This window comes from Dromaius novaehollandiae, chromosome 14 (genome assembly GCF_036370855.1).
Source record: "Dromaius novaehollandiae isolate bDroNov1 chromosome 14, bDroNov1.hap1, whole genome shotgun sequence".
Lineage (NCBI taxonomy): Eukaryota > Metazoa > Chordata > Aves > Casuariiformes > Dromaiidae > Dromaius > Dromaius novaehollandiae.
In genome coordinates this window covers 892,290-911,583 of record NC_088111.1, presented here as the reverse complement: position 1 = coordinate 911,583, position 19,294 = coordinate 892,290, and the positions used below count along the sequence as shown (strand labels likewise).

The window sequence follows — 19,294 nt, the reverse complement described above, 5'->3', positions numbered from 1 at the left end:
GGGGGGGGCCGTGCTGCCCCCGCCCCCCCGGGCCCCGGCGCCTCCCGCCGCGGGGCGGCCCCGGCCGCGGCCCTGCGCGCGGGGGTGGCGGGGGCGGCCCCGGGGGCGGAGCGGCGCGGAGCGGCGGCGGCGGCAGGGAGCAGCGGCGGCGGCGGCGGGCGGCGCCCATGGCCGGGCCGCGGGAGCTGGAGCGGTGGCTCAGTGAGTGCGGGGCCGCGGCGGGGAGCGGGGCGCTGCGAAGCCGCCGGCGGGGCCTGCGGGGCGGGCTGAGCCTCTCCGGCCGCCGCGGTCGGGCCCCGCTGCCGAGGGTGGCCCGGCCCGGCCGTGTCGCTCCTCGGCCCGGGCTGCCCGCGGGCTCGGGCGGGGGTCGGCGGCAGCCCCGGGGGTTTGGGCGAGGGAGGCGCAGGTTTGGGCGGGAGCCGGGACACGCTGCTTGGGGCGTCCCCGCGGGCTTGGGCGAGGGTCCTCGGACACGCTGCTTGGGGCGTCCCTGCGGGCTTGGGCGAGGGTCCTCGGACACACTGCTTGGGGCGTCCCCGAGGACTTCGCTGAGGGTCCTCGGACACGCTGCTTGGGGCGTCCCCGCGGGCTTGGGCGAGGGTCCTCGGACACGCTGCTTGGGGCGTCCCCGCGGGCTTGGGCGAGGGCTCAGCAGCATCTCGGCAGGTTTGGGCGAGGGCCGTCAGCCGTGTCGCTCGGCGGCACCCCGGCGGGTTTGGGCAGGGGCCGTCGGCTGTGCCTCGCGGTGGCATCCCCGTTCCCCATGGATGACCTTCGAATGGTGCGTGTTGCTGTGCCCCTGCCCATGGCTTCGGTCTCGTGTGTGTGCACAAAGGTGACAGGCAGGCAAACGGCTCCTCCCGCCGCTCCCCGTCAGCTCTGCTGGGGAAGTCTGCTCTGGAAGTGAAAATGAGAGCCGTGGCCGTGCGGGTGCCCGCCGCTGCTCTGCTCCCCGCAGACACGTGGGCGTCGCGGCGGCCGTGAGCAGCAGCGTGGGCGCTCCGGGGAGCGGGAGCGGGCCCTGGAAGCAGCGTGGGATGCAGGAACCGCGGGCGGGGGCTGCTGCCTGGGCAGCCTTCGCCTCGCGGGCTGGATAGCTGGGCCTTGCCGAGGGGATTGCTGCTTCGGCCCCGCTGCCCCACGGAGAGCTGGGCAAGAGGTGACTCCTGATGTTTGGCCCAGTTTGGCTGGCGGGTGATGCTGTGCCCCCTGGTACCGGTTGTGAGCCTGGCTGAGACACGAGAGCCTGCTCTGAACAAACGGGGCTTTGCCAGCCCTGGAGGCGTGTGAGGGGCAGGTGGCCCCCCCGGGTGAGCAGCATGATAGCGTTCATCTCGGGGAGAGTCCCTCTCCTCTGCAGAGCAGATGAGCCTACGCACGTGGCGGGAGGCGCTTACAAATGCCGGTAGCGCCTTACCCTGCTGCTCCTCCTGCTTCCCCTCCACTTGCACTACCCCACCCTGGGTCTGTCCTTGCCCCCAGTCCTAGCACAGCTGTTTGCACACTGGGTTGGGGAATTAATCCAGCTGAAAACAAGCATTTGCCCTGATTGAGCTGTGCAGGCACGGTGGGGGACCGCCCCCAGGGAGGGCACAAGCGGCTTAGCCCTGCTGCGGAGTGCTGCGCCGTGCCCCTGTTGCTGCAGGGCGAGGTGCGTGGCCCACCCCGGGGGAGCTCGGCTGATGCCTGTCTTTGACTCTTTAAGCGTGGACTCAGTGCTGTGTTTTTAGGCAGGTGTTAGTAATAGCTGTTTCCTGCTTGTCCTGCATCTCCCATTTGTCTCTTTTATGAAAAAGGTCTAAAGCAGCTGATAGCCAGTCTGAGGTCTAAGCTGTTTCCTGCCTTGTGCCACTCACTTGTGTACCGCTCACACTGAGACTATTTTTCTTTTTTTTTCTTGTGTAAGATAAAGCCACTGACCCAAGTATCCCTGAGGAAAACTGGGAATGCATCCAGCGGTTCTGTGACCAGGTGAACACAGACGCAGAAGGGTAAGGCAGACAGACAGTTCTTTGTATTAGCGCTGTGCTGTGCATCTGGATTGAGCTTATCTCCTTGCTGAGTGGGGGAAATGAGATCTGTAAACCGCAGTTTTGTGAAGCCTGGAGAGACAGCTGGGAGCACTCGCTGGGCTTTGTTACTCTTGAAAGGGTACAAGAATGGGTAAATTACATGCAACAAGGTGTTTATGAAAACATGGCAAGAGGTTAAATGTGTAGGAATGAGCTATAACTTCCATAATTGCAAGGCTGGATCCTCTCCTTGCAGTCTTAGAGGTGGTAGGTTCTACCTTCTGTGCATTCACCAGCCTGTTTGTAAAGTGGGTAATGATATTAGCTGTGGTGTTTGCAGAGAAGTCCTGAGTGACCTCAGGTGCAGCCGTGGCCTTAGCTATTCCTTTCAGAGAGGCGATATCTCTGCTGTGACTTTCCCTGCCTTCCAGTTGACAGTCTTAAGTCTTTGTGAAGGAGCAAGAGCTGTGGGGTAGCACAAGCTGCCTGAATTCACGTCTCTCTTGCCCCTTGTGTGTCTATGCCCCAGGTCAGCCCTATGCCAGAGGAGAGGTGTCTGTGATGTGGCGTGTTGTGAATCTGGAAGTTGCTCTTTGCAGGGCAAAATTAACAGCATTTGTTTTTCTTGGGAATCTGTGCGTTGTGTGACTTGCTTCTGTTACTCCCCAGCCCGTCGCTTGCACCAAGGCTGCTGGCGCATAAGATACAGTCACCCCAAGAGATGGAAGCTCTGCATGCTCTGACTGTAAGTGCCTTCATCCACATGCAGAGAGGGGCAGTGATAACCTGGAGGTAGTTTGTGGGGGAGAGTCTGTGTCTGTCTCTTCTAACCTTTCCTTGCATGATGAGTATAGAAACTAGGGTATAACAGAGGGAATAATTGCTAGTCTTCCTTCCCTTGTAGTTATGCTGAGGTGTTTTAGTGGCCCGCAGCTCTTGCTGTTTTGCCTGTGGTCTGTACACAGGGTCAGTGGGTTCAGAAGTTGTTGATGATGGGGGGAACAGAACAGTCTAACGCAGAAATATGCTGCTTAAGAAATTTGGCTGAAGGAAAAACGTGCATTCTTGCTGCACAGCTTCCCCAGTATCTCGTGTGTGTGTGTCTGCATTGTGCTGCCAGGAAGTTCTTAGATAAAATATCTTAATAGCAAAGTTTAAAAAAAAAAACTCCTAAGAGTTGTGTGTACAGTTTCTGTTTGATACTGGTTTATTTTCTGCAGGTGCTGGAGACCTGTGTGAATAACTGTGGTGAAAGGTTTCACAGTGAAATAGCAAAATTCAGATTTCTGAATGAACTGATAAAAGTGCTTTCCCCAAAGGTAGGTGGTTGTGGTTATGCTGGATATAGCTGGTATGACACACTGTTTATTTCAGGTGGGATAAGAAAACTTTGAATTGATCTCACAAAGTAGAGCAGAGTTGTCCTGTGCTTCCAAGCACAACAGTTGGATGTAAATCTCCCTGTAAATGGTGCAATAACTTTTTCTCCCTTTAAGGTTAGCAAGGAAAGGGTATGGGACAGGGACGAAATGGAGAAAGCATGGAATAATATCTTGCTACGCTCTCTGAAAATGTGAGTGTGAGGAAGGTGTTTTGTGTCTTGTAGGTCACCACTGCTAACTGACTGAATACAGCTGTATTTACTCCTCTTTCTCTCCAGGAATTCCTCCTGTGGAAAGCTTTTTCCTTTGGTTTCTCCCAGCTCTGCTGGGACAGTGAGAAATTCTAGAGGAGCCTGGTACTCTTCTTGTTACACCGTAGCCTGTGGCCCCTTTTCCCTTCTGGTGAGGGAAATGGACAGGAGCAGCTCAGGGCCTCTCCCATGTTTTCTTACGATCTGTCCTCAGACTCTTGTGCTCAGGCTGCTATTCTTGTTGCTTCCTCATGCCAAAAGTTAGCCCGAGTTTGGGTCCTGTTCCCTGGGCAGATTCAGATTAAATAGGGGAAGGTGGGGACTGGGATTCAGCAGCGCTTGTGCAGCACTTGCTCCGTGATCATGTGATAGAGCTGTGCATTTGTGCAGCACCCTTTGGGCTCTACTGAGAGCGTCGAGCAGTCAGGCAGAAGGCTCTGAGCCCCCGCTGTACGTGTCCGGGGAGTTACGAAGAGCGAGGTTGGAAAGGATCACCTATACCTGACATGGAAACTGCCAAGTCCCTTCCTGCTGCTCCACTTCCCAGCTTGGCATACATTCACTCCTGCTCCGTGCTGTGGAGCACTTTGTCTCCTGAGCATAATCTCTCCCTCCTGAGAAGAGAAGGAACAAGCAGAAATGGGAATTTCAGTTTGAAAAGTTAAGCAAGCCGCGAGTTCGGAGTGAATGCACATGGTGCCCTGATAGCTCCTTTAACAATGAGAAATGGAGTCCTATTGCATCAGAGACTGCATGATCCTCACACCTCGCTCCTCTTTGCATCAAACAGCAGAGCTGGGACTTTTTAAAATACCCTTTTAAGCAATTCTGTAATTGATTTCCTTTTCAGTGAGTACGGTATGCGTTTACCACTTAGGCTTCATTTCCCATTATATTATGTCAGCTCAATGGCAGAGGAGCTTCACTGATTTTTGGGGAGATGAAGCCAAACAGTAAAAACTATTCTCTTGACCTCAGGTTTGGGAAAGGTATTTCAGTGAAATAGCCAAGTTTAAAGAGGATATTACTGTGGAGAGTCTTGCTTGCTATTTTGACAGAACAGGTGGTGTTATGAGTTTAAAATGCTTAGTGATTTTGAAATTTGTGTTTGATTTTTATCACTCTTCTAGAAATGTTTATAATATATTAAAGTGGGTGCTCACAGGCAGTAATGAGATCAGAGAAAATATTTGGATGCTGAAAAAAGACAACTACTTTCACTTCTAGGTTTGTTCAGTTTTCATTTGCCTGGGTCTGGCTGAGGCCGTTGGTGCCATTTTCATTGCAAACAGTTAAGAGGAATGTTTAAAGTCAAGCACAGAACTATTTTCACTGAAATCAAAAAAACTACTCTTAGTTTCAGTTTCAAATAACTGATCAGGGAAGCTTTGTAACAGCTTCATTTTGATTGTCAATAGTATCTGTGTAATTATCATACGCTTGTAGCGTTCCCCTTATTTACAGCCACAGCTCTACATACTATGCTATCTACTGCAAAGTAATGCAGTTGACAGCACTGTGAATAATGTGTTAGGAATTCATTTGCTATACAATCTCTGCATGTAAGCATCTTAGCTCTACACCTGTATGCCATATCTGGCACTAACTGTTTGGTTATGAACTTTTTTCCTGTTTTAAATTTTTTGTTTTCAGTACCATGGAACCTGGTCTTCAGAAAAAGTCAAGTCAAGAGTCACAGAAATAATATTCAGTTGGACAGTTTGGTTTCCTCAGGAAGTTAAAATCCGGGATGCTTATCAGATGCTGAAGAAACAAGGTTTAGTTCTGTTATTTCAGTTTCCGTTTTAGCCTTCAAAGTCACGTGGTTTCAGACCACAGATATCTCTCCTCTTTACTGTTGTGACTCAGCCTTTTCCATAAAATATTATGTGTAAAGAAGGAAGGACGAAGGCCACACTTACAAGGCTATTTGGGTACTTAAGAGATGCACCTAACTGTTTAAAGAGACTTACTGAAGAACTGCCGTACTGAGTCAAAGATCAGTCTAATCTTGTGGCCTCTGTTCACACAGGACTCACCACTGTTGCTTAGGGAAAAATTACAGGACAAATGCAGTGATTTTGCCCTGGAGTACTCTTCCAGGCTTATCAGGTATGGGTTTAGAGGGGTCCTGAGTCAAATTTCTCATCCATACCATCATATTTAGTAGTCCTCAATGGTGTTTTCATCCATAAGTTTGTCCAGTCCCTTCTTGATATCTCGTATGATAAATTTCATAACTTAAGAAAATATCATAATACTTTCCATGGAAGTTCAGGGGAATTAGGCACCTTGTTTAGGTGCTTCCCACTAGGTTTACTCTGTGCATCCTTAAGCATCTAAGTGGCTTTGCAAGTCTTCACCTAAACCCTGCTCTGGAAAGCTTTCTCACCGTGACTGCGGTTCCTCTGTGCAGCTGTTGTCTGCAGGTTGGGCCATCGCAGTGGCACCAGGTGCCCGTTGCCTGCTGAGCAGGGGCACGGCGTGCTGGCGCTGCGGCGTCCAACGCTTGGTGCGGTAGGGCCTGCTGCTGCGGACGCTGTCCAGGGAGCTGGTCCATGAGCTTGCTAGACCTCAGGGAGGGTCAGGGACTGGGATGGCTGGAGCAGAATGTGCTGCTGCTGCCTATTTAGTAGACATAGGGAGGGGCTGCAAGATCACGTAGTGCTGTAGCAGTGTCTGCTCCTGTGTGGCTGCGAGAGCGAGGCAAGTGACATCTCTGCTGAGACCAGAGGAATCGTAACCTGCCTGGGAAGTGGCAGCCAGAGTATCTTCCAGCTGGCAGCCAGGAGATCACAGTGGAGCATTGGCTGAGGGTAGCTCAGAGACTCTGGCCCAAGACACGAGGACAGCGTGTCAGTCGGGTGACTGGGCAGCACAGGTCTGATTAATCGGGAGGCTCCTGGTGAGTCAGCCAGGGTCATGCTGTGGTCTCGCATGTGACTGCCTGCTGTTTGCAGCCCCTGGCGCAATCCACCGTGAGTGCAGAGGGAGCCTGCAGGTATGCGAGAGGGGAGAACGTCACAGAATCGCTGCTGACGTTAAGGGTGCCTTTGCTGCTTGGCTGCGTTAGTCTGTTGCCCTACGTTTTATGGCCATGCTGATTGTGACAATCATGCGTGCTTGGAGATGAATACTGATGTGCTCCCAGTGCCCTCTCTATGAGGGGATTCTAGAAGTTCACCCAGAGGGAACTCAACACATCCTTATTTTATTTTCTGCCCTGAAAATCTCATTTGGCCTTTGCTTAAATCACAGAAGAGAGGGAAGTCTTTTTGCCCAGGGTGTGTGCTAAGGCAACTCTTTGCTTCTGCATCTCATTCTGTAAAATTTTGGAGAGGGTTGGAGGAACTAAGTGCAAAATCCAATGCACTGTTGAGCGTTGGTGTTTTAACAGTTCAGGCATCACTGAACAAATGTTATTACCCATAACAGGGATTGTAAAAGAAGATCCCAAATTGCCAGAAGACAAAATTTTACCTCCCCCTTCTCCGAGACCTCAGAATTCTATTTTTGACACAGATGAAGAGAAATCCAAGGTAAACCTTAAGCTTTTTATGTCTTGCTCTCCCCCTGATTTTTACTGTTTGAGAAAACACAGTCATATATTGGAGTTTTTTGTGGTTTCGGACAGAATATATTCAGAATAATGCTAATACTTCTTGCTGTGCAAGGGCTAGTTATTAGAATTGCTCGAGAATTCTTTGATGCTTTGTCAGAAAACTTTGCCTAGTCAGAAGTGAAAGTTTTTGTAGAAATAGATCAGTTTCTTTTAACCTTTCCAGAGGGAAGGTTTCTCCAGTCCCAACAGAAGTACTGGATAGACAGGTTCCTGTTCCCAAGTAGCCTGTTAGAATGCTCACGTGGAATACCTGGGTTCAGGTCGCTCTCTGCCTGTTTCTCACATTCCTAGTAGCAATAATTAGCTTTTGGGCTGTTCCAGAAAGGGTTTGTTTTAGTCTCTCCTTTTGAGCTGCTCTTTTGTGTATAAGTAAATCCATGTTCCATACAGGGACTTGAGCTTGCATCTCCTGTATCCTAAGTGAATGCCTTAAGCACTGGGCTATTGAGGGCCCAGTATGTGTGTATTCCTTGTTCATGGAGGACAGACCAGAAGAGAGAGACCGACCAGTGGTACAGTCTGAGCCTGTAGTCAGGGCATTCTTTGGACTCCTCATGCTTCAAGAAATTGCTTATTTTCCTACAGCTTAGCTTTTGCTTTTTGTGTGAAACTTGAGGAAGTCTCAGATTTGTCCCATGTTAGGATGGTAACATTTTGAAGTCTTACAAATAAATAGTCAACGTGAGCAAGTACTGAGGAACCAGACGACTTTGATTATTCTACTCTTAGAAATGGGGAAATGCAATGGGTTAAGGAGCCCTTCCACAAAGAGAGAATCTCTGTTAGATCCGGGTTTGTTTTTCCTCCAAGCCTGATCTGTAGGTATTACCTGTTTTGCTCATGCACCATTGACTTTTGTTCTGCTGCCAGTGTGAGCAGGCAGCTGCAGGAGGCAACAATATAATCTTGATTAGATTGAGACATGACCCCACATATTCCTAGGATTATAGGAACTATTGTGACTGTGGGTGTCTTTGAGTATCTTCTCTTAATTGATGTGTGTCTGTAGTATGGTGCCTAGAGAATGTTGCCCACGTTGCTCTCTAATGCTCTCCGTTCAACAGCTCCTAGCAAGACTTTTGAAGAGCAACCATTCTGAAGACCTGCAGGCTGCCAACCGCCTCATCAAGAGCATGATTAAAGAGGTACGCACCAGGAAGAGCTGACAGCTCCTCGGTCAGAAGCTGTGTTCACAACAGGGGAGGGGAGGTGACTTCACAGTTCAGTTTTTGACAGTGGGCCCTCTATATATGATCTGCGTAATGTCTGCCACCATATTGGTATTAAAGGGAACGCCAACAGGTAGGTCTTGGGAACCTGGCTGTGAAGGCAGGTGGACAGTTTAAATGCCCCAGAGGAGGGGCCATTTTCAGTATTTGCTATTCCAAGGTCACAGTGCAGGAATGTCTTATTTTGTGTTTCCCTAAAATATACTGTTGTCAGGAAAAGGGAGTATTTATACCCAGGAGCCTGTATGGTGGGACATTTTCACTCTGAAGGGATTCTGGCAGTAGTAATGCGTTAGTAATAAACCCCCTGTCAGGAAGTTTCCAAAAATAAACTCAGCTCTCAGGTGGAAAAGCCACATCTGTACAGAACTGTTCTTTTTTGCAGGCACTGGGTGTGTTTGCATCTGGTGCCTCTATTTTTATTTTCCAACTGAAAGGGTACCCTGCTTCTCTGCACAAATAGGAGATTTGGTCCGGTTTAAGAAAATTCCTGCAGTCATTTTAAGACTTACTGGGACAGTGTCCTTCTGTAAAGCAGAAGTCAACAACTCCTACTTCTAATTTTGAAGACTTGCTTGTGCCTTTGCTGAAATTAATTCCTTATCCCCACTCTGATCAGCATGCTTGGTAAAGCGCAGGAGGTGTTCTGTCTTGACCCTTGACATTTAAGTGTGGCACAGCCCTGGTACTGGAGTTCTTCATGGAGTGAGTTTTTACCCACCCTGCCTTGTGCCACCTGGTATCTGCAGTGACATTAATAGGAAACAACCCCCCAACAAGTGTGATTGAGTGACACAGCCAAGCATGTGCACTGGTGGTACTAACCAAATCATCTGCTTTTATTTTATTTTGCATCAAAGGAACAAGAAAAGTCAGCTAAAGTTTCCAGAAGAGCGAATACAATCAGTGAGGTTTCTGAGAATGTTAAACTGATGAATGAATTACTGGACAACTACAAGAGACAAGAATTATCCAAATCTGACCGTGACACTCTACAGGTGAATGTTCCTTTTTCCTGCTTAAGAGAGTCTTTTGGCTGACTGTAACTGAGAGAGCCCAGGGCAACAAGACTGAAAGGGTAGCAAGGTGCATTCAATTTCTGCATAGGCAAAAGCATTAGGACAGCAGAAATAGCTTCCAACAACCTGGATGAATAATAGTACTTCCCATCAGACTAATGGAAGTTGAAATGGAGCTGTCTCTTGCTGTGTCAATTTGGTTTTCTCTTGCCGTGTCAGTTCTTGAGTTTCTCTCCAGATGAGCTGCTTTTATTGTGGTGTCTTATGGGGAAATGGTTCCAGTAGTGGAGTAACACAAGGGAATTCCCTTTAGCCCAGTCTTGGTTAGATGGGTGTGATGTGATATGATCTGATCAGAGAACCTCAAAGCTGTGGGTTCTTCAGCTCCTGCTATGCTTTCCGAGATTCCCCTTTCTCTGCCCAGAGTTCACTGGTCTGCTTCTGTATAAAGGTATTACTAAATTAAGGAAACATTTGATTAGCTAATGGGACTGTCGGAGTAGCTGTATGATCTTCAAATATCTGAAACTCCACTAGGATATCCACCGTATTCTCAAATTAAAAAGTTGTAGGCAACTATATTTACTGTAGGTAAGAACTTCTTCTTCTGTGGCTGTGTGTGACTTGCTGTGTGCAGCAGAGTTTGGAGTTAGCTTCCTTTGGGAGGGTTGAGGCTGTGGAAAGTAGAAGAGACCATACTTAGAGATGGAAAAAAGTGGCTGCCACCATGCCACCTCCTTCCTAAAGTGTTGAGAAAGGTACAATAAAGGACTTTGCATTCTCTGTGTTAGCTGGTAGTCTCTGTCTGGACCTGAGCAGAAAGAGCATCTTGCTATTCCAGGGGTAGCATCACTTACAGGTGGTCACATGGGCTGAGAAAAGTGTTCAGAGTATCTGGGATCTCTTGAGCAAGTGACATGAAGCATTTTCTTCCACAGAATCTATCTGAACGCTGTGAGAAGCTCAGGCCGCTGCTGTTTCGCCTTGCCAGTGAGACAGTTGATGACGATGAGGCTTTAGGTAATGTTTAATAAAAATGTGGTACTAAAACTCCTTTCTTTGATCTCTGCTGTCCAAGTCCTGCTGTTCACTTAAGGGGTATTAAGGCCCACAGAACTGTGCAAGCTTGTGACAGTACTGAGCTGGGCTCATACCCCTCGTTCCTGAGCAGCAGCTTCTCTTGCCTAACACACCTAGAAAAGCCCACATCTTCAGAAGCCCATCTCATTCCATAGCTGGCACACTCATCCCTGCTATTCCAGTTCCCTGCAATGCCAACCTTTGCTGTTCTGGGCTTGCACTCTACATTTACTGGGAGGAAAAACTGTGAAAGGCTGTCATTTTATGAGAGCTGACCCCCAAAGTTATTTTGCTTAGCCTTAAAGCTAGGTTAAACCCCTGGATTTCTAACTGAGAGCCAGTGCTGTCCTTGGGTTTCTTTGCAATTAAGTCCCTCTATCTTTGTTTTGAGAAGTGGGGTATTCCCTTCCTCTGACGGTGGGAATGCTTAGGCACTTGCTGCTGTTGTGGCAAAGCTTCCCACTTTCGCTTTTAAATCATGCCCACAGAAAGTGGCATAAGACTCCTCCCACCTCTCCCCTAAGAAGCTATTCATTTTCCCTTGGAGTCCAAAGTTAAACAGTGAATCCAGTTTCTTCCAGCTGAGGTTGTTTCAGAGTCTGTGAAGTTCTAGTGTTCAGAGAACTAAAGCCTTTTGGAATATTTTCACTAGAGATATTGAAGTTTTCCCAGCACATAAACACAGAAGAGAGAACAATGTCTTAGAATGTTTTTGATTTTTGTGGATACTATAATGAGGAGAGCCATATGAGCAGAATATGTGCATTCCACAGTTGTGAAATTTAGCCCTTCCCAGAAGATTGCATTTCACAATCTTGTGCGTCTGTTTTGAAAACATACCTGAAGCGTAAACTTCGCTGCAATGATGCCTTGCTGAAAATGCAGACATCTTGAACAGCAGTCATGACAGCTAAGCTCTTGTTGTGCCCCAAACCTCACTCAAACCCACGAATGCCAGGGTTCTTCAGTTGTATAGTGCTGGACTGTAGGCTCAAGTACACTCGTAAAACTTGCACAGAACAACAAAGTGTGTAAGAGATGGCAGGGACTGCAAGTACTTTGGAGGTTTTAGGGCAGCAGGGATGGGGTGGGAGGGGGGTGTTTCTTTTTTTTTAAGTCTTTGCTTGTTTGCTTTCTTCCCTCCTTTCCCTCCTGCTCTTTTATGTCCTGCACCTCAGTCCTTTTCTATGTGTTTCTTGATTGTTGCCTGAGTTAACTTCTTCCTTTCTAATCATTCTTGATTTCCAACCTCAGCACAGAAATACTAACGGGAAAATGATTTGTAAGACATGGGTGATGGTCCTGCTGTCCTCAGCACTAGTAAGGTCTCTAGTGGAATACTGTGCCTAGTTTGGACACCACATTTCAATATGAACAAAATCCACAAGAGCATAACAATAATGCCAGGAGCTTTGGACTATGTTGCTTATGTGGAAGGGCAAAAAGAATGAAAATGTTTTTAGTCCAGAAAACAAGCCTGATAAGTACATGCTAGTGGATGTCTCTTATGATAAAATTGGATGCTGATTTGTTGTCCTCCAAAACCACTGTGGAGAGGACAAGTAGAAATGGGCTTAATTTGCAGGAAAGAAAATGTAAATTGGACCAGAGGAAAAACTTTTGACTACTTTAGTGAAATATTTCTTTTCTGGACGTGAGTTGAACAAACATGTGCATTGTGTAAGAAGAAGCTGTCAATGTATGGCTTCAATCTTGAATTTTATTTATTTGTATTTTGAATTTTATTTATTTCTATTTTGAATTTTACTATCTCTGAATCTGAATGAAAAATCACAGTGTTCAGCCTGAGAGAGAGCTGTTATTAAATAGAATCTAGCCAGTATCTTAAGCCAGATTGTCCCACTGGACTTTGCTCTAGGCAAGTTCTTAGATGCAGTCTAGCTTTCTCATAGGCATTTTGGAAAGTGCCATGGAACTGACCCTTGTGCTAAAACATTAATATTTTGTTTCTTATCTTGTTTTGCAGCTGAGATACTGCAGGCCAATGACAAGCTCACACAGGCTCTCGGACAGTACAAGCAGATTGTAGCCAGCCATGAAGACAGTGGTGGAGGTTCAGTAGCCAGCTCCACTGATGCACCAGGTAAAGAGAATCCTGCCGCGTTGCATGACAGCTTGCTTCTGTATATCACTCATGATGGACCTTAGAAGGGAAGTGGTTCTCGGAGACTAAATGTGCAGAAAATCCTGAAATAAACAGGAAAATATGTTTGGGTCTTGATGTCTTTCCTCCTAGCATGGGAGATTGCTAGCATAGAAGATGTTCTGGGAAAGGGAACGGATCTTTATTTGGACATTCTCTTGTGAAGTAGATATGTAGATATCTAATTACTGTAGATGTCTCTATTCTCTTTTGCAGATTTGTTTTATGTAAGTACGATCTAGTCTGTACCTCTTTCATTGCTGTCTTATGAAAACATATTTAATAAGAAATTCCAGATTGAAAAAAGGCGTGGTAACCACAGAGTACAGAAATGAAGGCATCACTGAATCCAAAGGTGGAACTTGAGCACCCATCCCTCTTGAGTCTTTCAATAAAATCTGGGAAAATGGGACTTGATACTCTTGATATCTAAAAGAATGAAGCAAGGAAGAAACTTCCAGGTTTTGCTGTTCATCAAAAAAAAGCGAGAAAGAGAAAAAAAACATGAGAGAACACAGTTCTTCAAAGACTGATACAGGACAGCTCCTTCAGTAGAGCAGTGGCAGGATAGGTTGTTCATTTTCTCAGCCCTGGGAGGTGCAGTGCTGATCTGTTATCTCAGCTTTCTCTGTAGCAGGAATGTTACAGGTTAATGCCAGCAGTGCACCAGGGCAGTTTAGATGTAGTGACAAAATGCTGCCTGACTTGATATACCGGGAAATAACTGTTTCATTTCTGGCTCTTGAGAGAGCTTTGCTTTATCCTCCTAGCCAGCCTGGACTTAGGTGAAAGAAGGATAATCTTAGTCACATTTCAGCCACCTTCAAAATGCAGTTTTGAAATATGTTTCACAACTTAGCTGTGATAAAGCTGATGAGCTGTGGTGGTGGTAGAAGAAGTAGTTTCCTTCAGTTAAACTAATGGGTTCCACAATTTGAGACTTTATCAGGGGGTCTGTAATTTTTTTTTTTTTTTTTTTAAACCTATGTTGGCTGAAAATGTTCCTGAACTTCTTCACCTGTGAGTCTTTTAGGGCATGCTTGAACCCACACATACACTCTTCCTTGCAGGGCTAATCTCTGTAACGCTTTCTGCTATTTTCAAAGCATGTCAGACACCTCCAAGACGGATGAAGAGCTATACACTGATTGACTTCTCAGAACTGGAGGCAACATCCCAGTCTTCCACAGATCAATTTTCAAAGATAATCCCTGCCTCCCGGCACAGCAGCACAGCCTCTACCTCTCTGCTCGATGAGGAGTTAACATCACTAGGTTTGTATATGCAGCTCAGTACAGTGTTATCCTTGTTACCAGCATTCATAGCATTTAATGAAGATAGAAGAACTTGGATTTTAATGTTGGTCCTAAGAGAAGGCAGAACCTTTTAGCTAAGGCAAGTGTCATAAGTTTTCAGGAATCTAGTTTCTTTAATGGTGTTAGACTGCAGTCTAACTGCTATTAAACGCCACAGGAAGAATGTGGTTAATGGAAAACCCTTTCCTTCTGTAATTGGTCTGTGCTTTTGGTATTTTTCTTAGATTTCAGCAACTCTCCTGTTCTACAGAAACCACCATATGATTTTGGCTCAGCAGAGGTGAGTAATCCTCATATATTTTAGTTCCTACAGTACAAAGGACAAAAATTGGATCAGGTTCTTGATCTCATAGCTTTCACTGGCTGCCTTGTTTTGTGCCACTCTATTCTGAAGGGAAACGAGAATTCTCCTGCTCTGCAGTGAAATTCTGCTGCAGTTTGTCACCAAATTAGTCATATTTATTCCTACTTTAAGTTCTGTTTAAAAACAAGGTTCTTTTCAGTTGGGACAAGCCTGATTTTTGCTGACGTTACATAGCATGAACTACAAGTGCCTTTATTTTTCAGGCTGCTGTACACAATGGATATAGTGAAATCGCAAGTGCCGTGCAAACATTGGGACTGAAGGAGAGCTGGGAAGAGAGCTGTTTAGAGAAGAATGAATTTCAGGGCCTGGCTGAGCAGCTGTCTCCACCTTCCAGGAGGAAGACATTATCCTTGTAAGCAAGCACTGTGCAATAGAGTTTGACTTTGGAGTTTAGGAATACTCTTTTACAGCAGTGAGGTTTAGGAGAATTTTTAAATACAACTAGTTAACGAAGGCAAGCTATCCATGGACACATCAGCTCTTAAGCAGCAATTATACACCTGTTAATTCTGACTGCATAGTTGCACACAAGGACCTTCCAGGGGTCAGAAACTTGGGGGAACAATTTTTGTGGATTAGTAACAAGGTGTTCTTGAGCTAAAGGAATAAAAACTTAACAGTCAGGTCTTACAAAAATTTGCAACTCAAAAAAAACCCAAAAAACTTTGATCAGCTTTCTTCAGCCTTTGATAAAATAGTTTTCAAGGCATTCAGTTAACAGGGGATGACCCAAATTAGTCATCCACAGAACTTTGGAACAGGTGACCATTGTGAAAAACTTATCAAGCCTGCCATAGTATAGGCCAAGAAATGTTACTGGAGATTCCTAGGCTCTTGCATTGTCTTTGAGCTGGAACATACTTTAATCTCACTGATCAGAGCTCCAGAGCAGCTGCATATGGAGAGAGTAGACTTCCAAAGCCCTGGAAACCAAAGTCCACCTTAATGAATGCTGAAACAGCAGCTTCTTCCATGTACAATAGGGACCATTTTCAAATTTCACAAGAACGCATGGAGTTTAAACTTATACTTTCTTTATACCTAAAAGGGATGAGGGATTAGGAATGCAAAATGGACACAGCAGAGGATGGTATATGCCATATAGTCTCCCCAGTTAATATAAGCTTTCTACATGCTTTTCTTTCCAGGGATTTATCACCAATGAAATTGCCCTTTCCAGATCTTCCAAATAGCTCAGTGGCAGAAACTTCATTCTCCAGCCTAGGCTACGAGCTGAAGCCTGCTGCCTCTTTGCATCCAGCCTCCCATGATGCTTCTCTAGCAAACCTTTTTGTCCCTTTAATTTCAATTACACCGAGTAAGTGCAATGTTTTTTGTGCCCCAGCTCTGCTTAATAGAGCACTTCTGTGATTTTGCAGGGGAGCAAGCCAAGGTAGCTTCATGCTGTGGGGGTCAGCTGGACAAAAATAATGACTATTCTGTGAAATACTTGCTGCATCTGAGAATTTCAGCAAGTGCTAGGAATCATGCTGTGGAAACATCCTTGTCCTTGCTACTCAGTAGTCAACAGTTTCCTGCGCTGGCTAAAGTCTGTAGTGGGCTTCTGAACTGTTTGGCCTTAGCACCTTTATTCAAGTTTCAAGCAGCTCTTCTCTAGGGTCTTAAAAGATGTCTGTGGGTGAGAGTTGTCTCACTCCCTGAAGCGGAGCTGTTTTTTCCACCTCTGCTTTTTGATTTAACACTCTGTGGTCCAGCCCCGTGTCCACTTGCAGAGTATTGCCCTGGGTACATAGCACCTCTCATAGCAGGGTGTATCATATTGAAGGAGGCCTGCAAAGCCTTGGTCATTGTTACTCTTCCAAGAGAAGGACAGGTGCAAAAACATTCTGAGTTTGTTGGCATCTGACTTCCATCTCTCAAGTGAAGAATTTAGCAGATTTTGGAAAGGCCGGATGATGATAGTCAGGTGTGGCTTTACCAGGTAATGGCAATAAGGGGCTAAGTCTTGTAGTGTGCTGCAGAATTATACTTGGACTTTCCCATCGTATCTCTGTTAGATCCTTACCTGATATCTCTAATTGACTGTTAAAATCTGAACCGCTAGTCTCCCCATCTCTATTTTAGACAGTCAGAATTCCCTTCTCTGCCTCAGAGACAAAATGTAAATCACAGGCAAGTGTGTATGCTGCTTGGCCTATGAGTTTGCTGGAGAAAGTGTAAGTTTGTATGAGTGTTTCCTTTTTGCTGTTCCTTTATCCTGTCTCCACTGTTCTGCCTCAGAAGGGAGGGGCAATTCCAGGCTTTGTGCCTTACCCTCCTTTTGTCTCCGGCAGGCAGTATCTGTCCACTTACTGTGTATGATCAAAATGGTTTCAAGGCTATGCTCCACTTCTCCAGAGACCCAGCTCCTGGCCGACCAGATGTGCTAGTGATGGTTCTTTCCATGCTGAGCACATCAGCTCAACCAATTAAGGACATAGAGTTCCAGGCTGCAGTCCCAAAGGTGAGAAGCCTGTGATGAGTAAAAGAGAATGGGACTACTCAGAAATGTCCTGAGAAGAAGGGTTTCTATTTCTTGCTTAGCATTTGCCTTGTTTATTGGAAATTGCATGGCTCATTTCCTCTGAACTGTGAACCTGTTGTATGCTGGTGCCTGTGGCCCAGCTGCCTGTTTCAGAGTATATCCCAGGTCTTGAGAGGAGAGGACAGGGCTCCAGACACACTGCTTTAACCCATTGTGTAAAGCCTCTGTGAGTGCAGCATGCAATTGTCTATTTAGGAGTATCTACCTTTAGACGTAGGCCATGGAAAGGGATGCGTTTCATTAAACCTTTTGCAGAGTTGATTAAAGGAGCCATTGATGCAGCTACATGCGACCATTTGTCTTAACCATATATACTAGTAGCAAGAACCCAAATGCAGCAGCAGGACTTCTCTGGAATCCCCATGCTTTTTGGACAAAATTATAGTGATTTTTTCATCCATGCATGAAGGGTGGTTTCAACAGAGCAGAACAGACAGCTTCATGGCTGTTCTTTTCAGCACTTAACTGCAGTCAGGGTACGTTAGTTTCACTGTAAATGAGAGAATCTGCTTGACATGTCTTTAACTAGCTCTGTGGTTTGGTAGTGCCCCCAGCCCTTTTTCAGTGTAGATCAAAATGTGTTCCCTTTGTTTTCTCTTTCAGACTATGAAAATAAAGTTACAACCAGCATCCGGTTCTGAGCTTCCTGCCTTCAGCCCTTTTCTTCCTCCAGCAGTGATATCCCAAGTCCTGTTGCTAGCCAATCCACACAAAGTATGTGCCAGTGCTGATGCTGGTGGATCGCTTTGAATGTGACTATAATGGGTGGGGTACTTGTATGAAAGATGGGGAAGGTATTAGTGGGAAGATGCAGGGGAGAGACAGAGCAGTCTGGGCTGTGCTGGGAAGAGACATTTTCCCCACTGAAACAGCTTTTCAAAGCTATAATCTGAAGGATGAATGGCGCTTGCTGCAAAGCCTTGCACTGTTCTGCCTCAGTCTGCCTGCAGTAATAGCACCTGGCAGACACTGGGCAGATGCTTGCAGCTAGTGGAATGTGAGGCCACCCAAGGCACAAGCCGTGCGTGGCAGTTGTGTTGCACTGGTGAATAATTATGAGATAGCAGAGGATTCCTTACACTCATCTTCTACTGAGGAGGCTGGCCAGGCCTGGGTTTCCAAGCATGCCCCTGTGTGGTTTGCAAACCAGTCTTCCTCCCTGTTGCTCCTCTCATGCGTAGTGATGATCCAGGCCCTGTCTCATGCAGAGCTTCTGCCTGGCTGAAGTGTTATGCTGCCCTTTCTGAGGATGATTCACTGCAGCAAAGCTGTGAAAGATGAGAGGGAAAGAGACTGAGGAATCAACAACATAACATGCCCCTCCATTTCTTTTTCTCATAGAATCCCATCCGACTACGATACAAATTAATGTTCGTGCAAGGTGTGCAGCCCTTCAGTGAAGTGGGAGAGGTGACTGGCTTCCCAGAAGCAGAGCTCTGGAGCAGCAGCTGAACTTCATGAGTCTTGGACATTGCCATATTGCCTTACAGCAGTGAATGGGGGGTGCACAGGGGGCGGGATTGTGTGCCAGGAATGCCAGCCTGGGCTCATTAATGGCTCCTTTCCTCAGGATCTGTTGTTTCCTTCTTGCTCTTGGTTTCTTTGCATGTGTCTGGCAGGAGGAATGTAAAGTGGCTGCTTTAGCACTGGCCTTTTTATATAGCTGACCCTGCTTTACAGGAGATAGTGTTCTGCAGAGCGCTGCGGTGTGGGAGCCTGGTTGCTTCTTTCATACAAGTGTTTCCTGCTGTTTTCTGGGCCAGTATTCCTTTTTTCACTTTACATGTTTTTCTGAGTGAAAAAAGATTATCAAGAATCAGACCTTGTGGCAGACTGCTTAGCACCAGGAAAGACTCCATGCCAGGGATGTCCCCGCTGTGTTTTCACTGGGGTCTGTATGCTAACGTGCAGACAAGAACATAAGAAATGGTGATACTGGGCTATGCAGCCGCAGGTGGATTTGGTTTATATGGCCGGGTACAAAATAGAGAGTTGAGAGTAAATACTGGGAGGGCTTTTAGGCCTATCCAAGAGACAAACCTGGCGAGCATCACCAACTTCTGTGTCACTAGGACCTAGCTCCAAACCTGCTCTTGCCATGGCTTCTTCCTCCGGGCCTTCTCAGCTCAGAAGATGTTTCTGGGGCAGCCAGGGGATTTCTCGACAAAGCCACCCGCTGTATGTGAGCTGAACAGGTTTCATGACTGCATAAAACCAAAGCTGTTCTGAGATCTTATTTGCTATTGTTGTTTTTGTTAAAAGCCCCTTGAATTTCCAGTTGGGGGAGTGGAGGGGAAAGTTAAGAGC

At 46.6% G+C, this 19,294-nt stretch overlaps 1 protein-coding gene across 4 annotated transcripts; it reads left to right on the top strand.

The window, feature by feature from the left end:
- The first annotated feature begins 32 nt into the window (after window positions 1-32).
- GGA2 (golgi associated, gamma adaptin ear containing, ARF binding protein 2) lies at window positions 33-19,218 on the top strand. Of its 4 annotated transcripts, none has more exons than XM_064519990.1 (17): window positions 33-201; window positions 1,907-1,991; window positions 2,682-2,757; window positions 3,233-3,331; window positions 5,299-5,422; window positions 7,081-7,184; window positions 8,332-8,412; window positions 9,357-9,494; window positions 10,454-10,535; window positions 12,583-12,699; window positions 13,830-14,033; window positions 14,300-14,355; window positions 14,643-14,794; window positions 15,591-15,760; window positions 16,737-16,906; window positions 17,591-17,701; window positions 18,329-19,218. In XM_064519990.1, exons 1-17 carry the CDS (start codon window positions 168-170, stop codon window positions 18,437-18,439), a joined length of 1,914 nt encoding a protein of 637 aa, XP_064376060.1. In that variant the 5' UTR covers window positions 33-167; the 3' UTR covers window positions 18,440-19,218. The 4 variants fall into 4 exon arrangements, 3 of the variants coding, with proteins under 3 accessions (XP_064376060.1, XP_064376062.1, XP_064376061.1); XM_064519991.1 differs by having other exon boundaries at window positions 37-201; window positions 13,866-14,033; XR_010391551.1 differs by lacking the exon at window positions 18,329-19,218 and having other exon boundaries at window positions 16,801-16,906.
- The last annotated feature ends 76 nt before the right edge of the window (window positions 19,219-19,294 follow it).